At 40.5% G+C, this 11071-nt stretch overlaps 1 protein-coding gene across 1 annotated transcript in view; it reads left to right on the forward strand.

The window, feature by feature from the left end:
- LOC118807931 (axin-2-like) overlaps positions 1-10000 on the forward strand; it is a 28382-nt gene extending 18382 nt beyond the window's left edge. The window contains exons 7-11 of the mRNA XM_036570119.1: positions 186-362; positions 764-979; positions 1486-1581; positions 3784-3957; positions 7485-10000. Coding sequence (XP_036426012.1) covers positions 186-362; positions 764-979; positions 1486-1581; positions 3784-3957; positions 7485-7611 — 790 coding nt within the window. The 3' untranslated portion in view covers positions 7612-10000. The remainder of the gene's footprint in view (positions 1-185; positions 363-763; positions 980-1485; positions 1582-3783; positions 3958-7484) is intronic.
- Positions 10001-11071: the final 1071 nt, after the last annotated feature.

Below are 11071 nucleotides of genomic sequence, written 5' to 3' on the forward strand. Positions count from 1 at the left end.
TCCTCAGTTACAATGATGTTCAGTTTTAAGGAATATTGTTTAGAATATAATCATTATGCTGTCTTCTCCTATGTCAGTTTGGGCATTGAGTTCTAAATGTTCAGAAATTAGTGATGCTTTACTCTCAAATGCATGTAAATGCAGTGAAGATTGTTCCATAATCAGTGTTTCTTGTTCTTATTCAGGAGAACCAGCATCTTGTCTAAGCGTCCCAGTAAAGCCAGTGATGGGATGAGCGTGTGCCAGTCCAGTGGAGAGGGCAGTAGCTCCCCTCAGCTGCCCTTAGATGGTACAGACAGGTCGCAAAACGTGTGGCAGTGGATCCTGGAGAGCGAGAGGCAGAACAGGCACAAACCACACAGGTGAGTCACATGAGCGCGCTACTGCTTTAAAGTGACGAACTGGGTTATTGAGAATCGACAGGTTTTTTTGGACCATTTAGGGGTCTGTACACATTGATACATGTACACATGATATGGCCAGTTCTATAAATAAAATGAACTCAACCCATTGAAATATGCTACATTGTATATAGTCGCTGTCATAGCCAAACTTTGTATCTTCAAATTGGGCACTTTACAGTTCTCAGTTCTTAATGCATGTTTATAATAACAAGTCATTTTGGACCACTTTTCGAATGGTAACGTGTTTAGACTATTTAGTAATGCATCAGAAAGTCATGATAGACACTGTCAGCTGTAAAGTACAAGTCAGCTGTTCAGAAGGTCTCGCATAAATGAAAATATTCAACCTCTCTCCACAGTTCCCAAGGCCTGAAGAAGACCCACCCCACAGACTCATCCTCAAAAACACCTTTATGGGGCGGTGGAGGAGTAAGCGCTCATGTCCGAGGGCACCATCCAGGGCACCCTTTCGTCCAAGACCCTACTATGCCTCCTCTGCCCCCGCCGAACACTCTGACCCAACTTGAAGAAGCCTGCCGAAGACTGGAAGAAGCCTCTAAACCTGCTAAACAAAGGTACAGGAATCGGAAATTGCCATGCATGAACTTACTGTCAGCCCGGCTTAATATATTTACATTGTATTACTTTAGAGTCAGAGGGGGAACCTGCATATTTAGTTAGCACACCTAATTAGCTAATCAGAGTCAAAGCGGCTGTTTCAGGGAAAACACTAAAATGTGCAGGGCCAGCATTGAATACCACTGAATCTGAATGTTGCAAATACATTTGTCACACAATGTGTTCTGCGAACCCTGACATATACATCAGTTCCCTACTTGTGAAGTGTTCTTAGGTCTTTTCATAGCACTGACATTGTTTGACAAGACTATGGCCCAAGAACACTTCACAGTGTTATGACATTCCATTTGAAGTGTAACTGAACTATATTCTTAAGCTACTCAGAAATGTCAAAGAAAAAGTCCTGCCTAGAAGTCTCCATCGCAGTTTGTTTCACGATTATTTGGAATCTGTCAGCTCCGTCTCTTCTTCTAACACATAACTCTATCTCTTCAACCCGCAGGCACTCAGCATCCAGCCTGCAGAGAGAAAGAGTGCATCCGTCTCTTTTTCCCAACAGCAGCTCCCCTCTCATCAGCCCTGCCCTGCAGATGGATGAGTACGTATTTACTTCATTTCTGTTCTAACCTTTATTTAAGGCGAGCAGGAATCATGATTTTGGCACGGTCAATCATTTTTCAGACCTATCACATATCTCCTCTTAAACTTTAATCATAAAAATGTCAAAATTGAACAGAAATGTGTTCATTTCAGCATGTTGACTCAATTCATTCTACTCGCATCTAACTCTTCCAAAAAGTCACAGTAAGGCTTGGCTCCAACAACACCGCTCACACAAATAGTGTATTTCAAAAATCATTTTTTTTCAAAATCAGCTTTTCTGTACAATCAGAAACAATAATCTCAGCTTCTGAAACACCTGCGTCCATTAAATTGTACCACCTCTTTTTTAACCCTATTCTGAAGGATATAGCAGAAGGATTTCTCTATCGTAATGCTAGATTTTGTACCACAAAATGACCTGAAATACATTTTATAATAGCAATACATTGTGTTTTCTGGATAAAATAATAAAACAAATCGGTTTCATTATGTCTTCACAATGAAATAAACATTTAAGTAGATAATGTCTCATTTGCATATCTAAATATAATATTTTGCTAAACTTCCAGTACAAAAATACTTGTAGGAATAGTAATCAGCTGGCAACACTGATTCATGCTGATTCATTGTGATGTCTATCATGCTAAAAATTGACCCTATTCACCCATAGTGTCTTGCCTTAAACAGGCTATCCAAAAACACAAATAATTAAGAAGAGTCTTCTCTAAGCGTGACTCTTTATTGTGTGTGTGTGCTATGTGTGTCCTCCCCACACAAAGGAGCTCCGCGATTCAAGTTGCAGACAATAAAACTGGCCTTCTAGTTTTAACAAGCCCTGCAATATTTTTGCCACTCATCTCGATGTTCTGCGGCTCCGTTTGATGTTTGGCCACAGCCACCTGACACACAAACACATTCGCAGGCTCTTCTGAGCTTTAATTGGCTGACCTTTAGCCGGCCAGCTGTCTCAGGGTGAAGCATCGCCATCTGAAGCCGCGCTAACAAAGCCCTGGAAGTGAATGAAAAGCTTCACGGCTCTATTGGGCTGGGCTTGCCCTTTGGCCACCCCCGTGACACATGTTGGTCCAGTCCGGCCTCTCCGAGCCTGCCAATGCACCACTGTGCACAGGTTGAGCTGGACCGTGGCGTGGATGGGGAGGGAGGTGGAGGGTGGGTGGAGAAAGGACGAATCAAAAGCCTGTTGGGGTCTCTTAGCAAGTGGTCTGATGATTTGTGCAAAGACCAGTCATTGACACAAAGCCCCATCATCCATCAAACGTGGGCAGCGCTGCCAGAGCCATCTCACTCAGCACAACAGCCCTGCACCGCCTTCACATGAAAGCTAATCACACGTTCCACACTTCTCAGCCTCGATTGTCTTTGCTTCACTCACCAAGGACGCGCCTTCCCGGGTTAAGGAAAACTGGCTCGGCTAGTGTGGAGTTGAGTGATTTCTGCCCAGATTGCAAATAGTGAAAAATGTACAACTGAATGTGTTGAATGGCATAGCAGCTTCACAGCTCTCAGTGCATTACAGATCGTCCTGAAAATGGGGTACTTTGGATATAGTGATTCTTTAGGATGAATATTGCTGGGCCTAATATCAATATTTAGTAATTAACTTACAGTTTTTTTGCCTCTGGACCAGCACTTCACAGTGTATCATTCATCAACAGCAATACTGATGATGTCACAAAATGCTGTAATATACAGTTGTTTTTACCATGTACTCTAAGCATCTTAACCAATTATCATGTTATAGATTGGCCTGCATTATTTGATTGTCCAGTGTGTTTTGATTATACTGCAAGATGTATTACAGTTGCAATATGAAGCAGTTTAATCACAGTACTAGTATTTTATTCATATCATGCAGCCATGTTTCCAACTAGGCCTGTCACAATCATGATGTTTTAGCTGACAGTTAATTGCCATATAAATAATTGTGATTAACAGTTTAATTGCGATTAAAGTAGAAAGCAAAATGTGCCAAAAACCGACAGATTAGCAAAACAACACACAGCTCTAAACTGACAACACAGCTGGAGCTCAAATAAACAAATGTTACTCACCGCCGCCCTCTAAAGGTGTTACAGTCAGAAGTTTAAACGTTTATGCTTTCTTCTTTCTTTTAATTGCAACTGATGACTGGTCTATTTACAACTCAGCCACTCAACACTGTATCTTTCCTCTGCAGGTGGAAGGAACAGCGGAGACCCAGTACCGGTCACTCAAGCGCCCCTTCTGGCTCAGAGCTGGTGGTCACCTATTTCTTCTGTGGAGAAGAGATTCCTTACCGCAGACTCATGAAGACCCACAGTCTCACGCTCGGTCATTTTAAAGAGCAGCTCCGAAAGAAAGGCAACTACAGGTAATACATTGTACTTTACTCATGTTTCAAAAAGAGGGTCTTTAACATGGTGGTGGTGATTATAATGGAAAAAATGACCAATGTGCCCCCATTCAAACTTGATTATGATTCGCACTGAACTATATGACATTTTGGTACAAAATAATCTCAATAGTTGAACAGAAACAATAAAAACAATTTACAAAGTTTGAAAAAGCCTGAACATTTTATTTTGATCAGTAAATGAGCAGATACATAATTATGCATAATAAAAATAGATTTTATGTATTATAATCAGTTTTAACCATCTGAAGTCAGTGCAAGTTAAACCTTTAGATCCATGCATCACTATGGAATGAGACATGTTTAAACCCCTAGTGTGCATCATAGATATAAAAGGGAAAGGCCCCTAACAGCGGGAGCACAGGGTAAGCTCACCATGGCCAAAGGAAGGGGGACGGATTGTGTTTGGTCACTGATTCCCATGCTAAGGCATTCTTAATAAGCAAGGCTTTGAAGCCCGAGCTCTATTATTTTCTGCCCAGTGAGCTGCTGTGTTTGACGGCCTCTCAGATTCCTCCCAGGATTACATCAGCTGCATCAAGGGCACCTTCTGCCCCCTCCACTAACCTTCCACAGGCGCGCATCTTCAGCATGAGAAATTTGGAACATTTACAGGGCCCCTTTTGAACTGTGCCTCGAAACGGGAGGATCTCAAACGGCAGCTTAGGACGTCTAGACAGCAGCTGAAATGCTTTCCTTTAAAGGGCCTGTATCATGGAAAACCAAATGAATTAAACACCCCAGTCCACGGGCCATATATGGTAGCTAATTCATCGTTTTGAACGTATTGTTTTTGTGACATCACAAAAACCAACTCATTTACATATATCTACCCATTGAGCCTGGTAGTAGAGTCTCAATGATCTACGTCAGTAAATGAGATGGGTCTTTTTCCTGGTCCGTCACAGGGCAGATGCGTTTACATTAAAATTGAATGAATTCTGTAGCCCTAAATGTGTGGGTTAATCTCAACATGGCAACCTTTCAACAAAGAACTGTACAGAACCAGCCGGCCAGACGATATTGATACCAGATGTGACAACGAGCTAAACGCTGCCACATTAAACGCACTTCTCTCTCACTCAGCTCTGTATATATCTCTCTCTGTTCCTCTCTCAGTATCTCTCGCTCTCTGTATCCTCCTCTTAATCTGTCTCACTCTATCTTTACTCTCTCTCTCTATATCTCTTCTTCCTCTATAGATTTTTTCACTCTCTCCTTGTTTCCTCTCTGTCTTTCTGCCCTCCTATTTTCTGTCTCACCCTTTCTGTTGGTCCCTTACTCTCTGTTTCTCTCTCTGTACCTCTTGTTCTCACTGTCCCTCTAAAAAACTTCCTTTATTCTTTCTTTCTTTCTTTCTCTTCCTTCCTCTTTTTCTTTCACTCTCTATCCTTCTCTGTTCTCTTTCTCATTCTGAACACCACCTACCTCTGTATAGATTTCTACCTCTCCTTTCTTTCTTTCTTTCTTTCTTTCTTTCTTTCATTTATTTCTCTTATTCCCCTTTATTCTTTCTTACCCTCTGTTACCTTCTTGTTTCACTTTAGCTTCATCTGTAGTTTTTCTCAGTCTGTCTTCTTTCTTTCTTTCTTTCTTTCTCTTATCCCCCTTAATATTTCTTACCCTTTGTCACTCTCTTTTTCTCTTTCCTTAGCTATTGTTCTCACTATAGCTTCATCTGTAGTTTTTCTCAGTCTATCTTATTTCTTTCTTTCTTTCTTTCTTTCTTTCTTTCTTTCCTTCCTTTTCTGTGCTCTTTCTCTTTCATTCTGAGCACCACTTGTTCTCTCACTTTCCCTTTCTAGATTTCTTCTCTCTTTTCTCCCTTTCTTTCTTTCTGTCTTTCTTTATTTATTTCTTCCTCTCTTTTTCTTTCACCCTCTATCATTCTCTGTTCTCTTTCTCTCTCATTCTTCCAGCTCTGTGCCTTTTTAGCTTTCTCTTCTCCTTTCTCTCTTTCTCTTCCTTTTTTTCTGAATATATTTCTCGCTCCGATCCTCTTTCCTCTGCTGGTGTTTTACCTTTGATCTGTAAGGGGATGAAAAACGTTGCCTAAGTCAGAAGAAGAATTTGGTAAAGGCTCTGAGGAACATGCTTATCTGTGCCAAGGTTACACAAGCTTTAAGTTATATTTGGCACCATTCAGGACCTGCAGTAGCTTATGCTTTAATTTATCTTGCTCTTGAAACTACTTAGAGTCTTCCGGCCCGTTGAAATACACAATGGACTGCGTGCATGGACTAGAGGCCCTCTCACACACCTAACCATTCCATGACTGCATCAGACTGAGTGAGACGAATTAAAAGGGGGGAAAACAGTTTTACACATACGTTGTTTGTGTGAGTTACTCAGCCTTCACTCATAAACTCGAGCAGGCTGTGGAATTCCAAAGCCACCCCACACACATGGGGCAAGTGAGCATTTTTCCATTACAAAGCCAATCATTAAATCTTCCCCGCTGATCCCTGCGCCTTTTAAAGAGCCCTCAGATCATTAAGAGCTCAGCGGAGAAAAAAGCCCAAACTCAACCTTCACTGCTGTCTGTGCAGGGGGTGGGAGGGGGCATGTGACCCTCGACCTGTTGAACACCCTTGAGGTCAGGGAGAAGCTCCCTGGGTTTACTGTCAAAAGGCCAGAGCTGCTGGCCGTATCGTTTCCAAACAGAACTGCTCTCATTCTTTGGCCACATTCAGTTCTTACGTTTGTCAGTGATAACTTGAGAAAAGCCCTCAGTTTATCCATGTGTTCATCTCCAAACATGTGACATAATTTTTAATTTTTTTTTTTATTTAACTTTTTCATGTTTCAGCATTAAAAATAAGAAACATATATTTAATAAAGAACTTAGGCCTCAACAAATAAACATAACACAAACTCATTTCGTTTTTATTGCAGCTTCTATTCTTTTCAGGAATCTTGCTTTCAATTTTTCAGAGAAATCTGCAGGGATATTTTTCCACACTTCCAAAGTTCAGTGTTAGCAGTTGGTTGCATGTGAAGCAAAAGTGGGGCTTGATTTTGGATTTTGTATCTTATTTGTGAATATTTTTTGAGAAAACTCATTTTTTGCTCAGAAACATCCCCTGAAAATGAATAAATTAAATAAAAGACTGACTTTGTAGTTAGTAGCATGTGAGCTTGTTGAAATGTCTTTGCTCCTTTTTTGCCCTGCAGTTTTGGAAATCTCAGCTGGAGAAGTAGATTTTTCGCTGTCGTTAGCAATAATGTGCACTCAGTTGTTCAGTGAGGCATTGTTGAATCATTAGAGGCTGTAACATTCAACTACATTTGCTTGGGTCCAAGTAAATGCAGGCTAGTCTAAAAACATCACATTGATTGTTCATTTTTAACATATATATTTTAACCAGTATTTTGGTAATATCATGCAGTCCTAATGTATCTGAAGGACTGTGAACACTGTCAAATGACCATTGTTATTGCACTGCATGTGTCTTAATGGGGGCTCTTTTTCCGCTGTGGTGCAGGTACTACTTTAAGAAGGCCAGCGATGAGTTCGAGTGTGGCGCCGTGTTTGAGGAGATCTGGGAGGACGGGACGGTGCTGCCCATGTACGAGGGTAAGATTTTGGGCAAAGTGGAGCGAATGGACTGAGGATACAACCAGCCATCCATTCACAGCCAGCTAACCAACCAACCAACCACCAGGATAACTATTGACTTCCATTTACCACACCTTGCCACCCCCCAAACCCTCCAAAACGAGGCTGGACCACCCTTATTGACCCCTTTCCCTGTATTTTTTAAGCTACCTAGAGTTAATATATTTGCGAAAGACTGCCCAGGTTGTGATGAAGTTATTGAAGGAACACTAAGCAACCAATGAAGAAAGTGCAGAAGACCTTTTTTAACCGATCAGCCTTAGAAACCTGAGAAACACAGCCTTCTGGGTAATGTAGTTTTGAGCAGTTGCTCGGAAATACAGTACATCCTCTGTGGAAGACGCAGATGACTTCACTACGCTGCAGTGGACTGACTACGCCACATCATCTGCTTTACCTATCGAACTCCAGTCAATGTTGAAATGTCTATACGTGTGTATATACATACAGGCCTATGTGTATATATACATGTATTCTTTTAAAGATAAAGATGTTTTTTTATTATTAAGTATTTATTGAAACTGTACTATCCCAACTTTCCCAACCCACATGTCCACAGAATGGACACGCTGCTTCAAAACGTTGGTTCCGTCCCTTTTATTATCACTAATGCAACACCCATGTACTCCTCTCTAGTCCCATCACAGAGTTCCTAGAAACTCAAATAGAATTCCTAGAATGTTCTGCTGCAGTAATGTCGATGAAAGCTCACTGTGCGGTAACTACTACTTAACATTTTTAGAACATTTTCTAACTCTATACATTGCTAAGAGATGGGTTCTCATGTTAGTTCCCATTGCCAGGACGTTCTAGGTAGTTTATTAAGCCTAGATTTACAGAAAGGTCCACTTGTTTGATGTTGTGCCTTTGTTTGTTGACCAGACATTGCACCAACACAAAGATGAGCCCACATACTAACGCTGCATCTATGTTACAGTGGAGAGTTTTCATTTTGCCCCCCTTGATTTCTGTAGAAACACGATTCATCAGTCCTGCATGGAGCACTGTGGGAGTGACAGAGAGGCAAAAAAAAGTTGAGAATTTCACACCTTTATGCAAATAAGATTCGTCCAACGTCGGCCAATTAGGTTGCTAAAATGCAGGGCATTGTTGTTGAGAAGATTGCAAGAGATGTTTGCTGTGGTCTAAGAACATTCAGATTTGTGATGTGTTCTTAAACCACAGAATTGTTGAGTGTGTGTAGATTCTGTTCTTACCTAAGAACAAATCCCAAGTAAGAAAACATTGGTGAATATCAGAATCTTCATAAAAACTGCAGTGAAAAGTGTGTTAGAATAGTCGGTAAATGAGGCCCAATGTACGGCTCGGAACATTCAGCTGGAAATGTGAAGGTCATTTTTTAAAACAATATTGTTTTAATCCACCTGCATGTCATATGAGGATAAAACTCTGCATAAACTTCTACTCTGAGCAGCTAAGCTTGCTTACATTTTACAAAACTCCCCCAAAGCAGCCAACAGGTGCCATCAGAAAGGATTCGCTTCACTGTAATGTAAATGCAGCATAAGTACCTGTTCATACCTGGTATTAACATTCGTCCCCAGAGATCTGATCAGTAAGACGTACACTTGGGATTTCTATGTGTTTCATATTGACTAGACGGACCTTTGTTGCTGTCAGGGACATGCTGGGATGCTTTAGCATTCACGCTACAAATGTTATTTGGTCAAATGCGTCGATGTCCACCTCCAAAAGCAGAGTGATTGGATCATTGTGCGACGCAGTGGACTCACATCTGAACTCCATTTATGATCTGACCACTCAGGACGTCTGTTAACGCCAGGAGTGAATAGAGCCTAAGAGATCAGAACTATAAGCTTTAGCATCTAACACTAAAGGGTATTTAAACAGTTCCAGAACATAAGTGCTTTCTATTAACAACAACATATTATATTATATTTAGCCATGTCCAATAGCTGCGACCATCCACACTCCATTGCTTCATATCATCTAGCACAACTCATAACTCAAAGATGATCTTCTTCTAGGCCTATATGTTGGAATGATCCATTGTGAACTGTAGGGGGGAGCACTAAAGTAAGTTTGATACCAGTGCAGCACCTGTGCCTACATGGACCATACCATGTGCTACCCTGTTTCAGGGTGTAATATTCCCTCGGTTTTAGAAGGGCTTTATGTTTAAAATTAAGAAGAAAAAAAAAACACTTTTTAAGCTTTTAATAAATGTCATTTACTTTTTTTGTTTGTTTTACTTTGTTTACTTTGTTTTATTTTATCAAATCTGTAAATTATACGTTATACAAAGAGTTTTCAGTTAAAGATTTTACTTTGATCTATAATTATTGTAATTATTAAAAGATGTAGCCTTTATTATTAAAGTTTTATATTTTTCAAATGAAACATCTTGTTGCCTCGATTCATTTCTTATATTGTGATATTGCAGAAAAAAAATCTGTCTGGACATTTGTTAATAGTGAATTCCACCGGAGTGGTTTAATATGAAATGGCTCGTTTAACACCCTGCATGTAGTTTTTAATCTGTGAATGGATAAGAAAGTGTTTTAGGCAAAAACGACAATGCATTAAAATATGCACCCCTGACATGTCTGCATAATTCAGTGGCTAAAGTCATTCAGAGTGGTTTGATGTGAAATGGTTCATTGTGGAGAAGCTTACTGACTCGGATTTCTTTACAGTGGTGGTGATAGGAACCAGGGGTCACAATGTCTACAACACAAATATAGCCATTTTATTTACTATCCAAAACCACCAGTGAACCTACATGTGCCTTCTGAGTGTTTATATGTCATGTCGATGATGATAAAATAGTGGAAAATTTAGGAGAAAACAAATTTTTTGCAGACTATTTTGCTTTACAGCACCCTCCACTGTGAATGGATGCTTAAAAATACATCAGAAAAACATCTCAAAACTTTATAATAAAAATCTTTAAACGTTATCTCTGCCTTCAGGCTTCAGCTTTCTGTGAGGAAGCTTTTAGTCTTTAGATGTCTGGTTTCTCATCTTAATTTAGTCATGTCCTGTTCCCTTCTATTAGCTAGGTCTGTTTTTATCACACAGTGTGACCAAGCTAAAAGGGTAAAGGCCAGCACATGCTTCCTCCAAGACACATGAAGCTCCACTACATCCCTGGACAGTTCAGCACACTGAGAGGAGAACACTGCCAATTTTGTTATATCAACCTCCCCATCATGTTGAGGGATGGGAGAGAGAGAGGGGACCACCCTTCTCACCCAGAGAGAGAGAAAGAACAATTATGCTCTTCTGGGTTCCTGATTACGGATGGCTGTGGCATCACTGATTGAACAAGTTCCTAATGAAAGGACCAACGCATAGACCCAAATGTTAAGAAGAGCCATTTTGTCCTTTCAACAAAAATCAAAAAACCCTTACGTTGCTCTGCTTTAAGATTTAGCTCAGCTATAGCCGATTTTCTCACATCTCCGGCAG

This window comes from Colossoma macropomum, unplaced genomic scaffold (assembly GCF_904425465.1).
Source record: "Colossoma macropomum unplaced genomic scaffold, Colossoma_macropomum, whole genome shotgun sequence".
NCBI classification, from domain to species: Eukaryota; Metazoa; Chordata; class Actinopteri; order Characiformes; family Serrasalmidae; genus Colossoma; species Colossoma macropomum.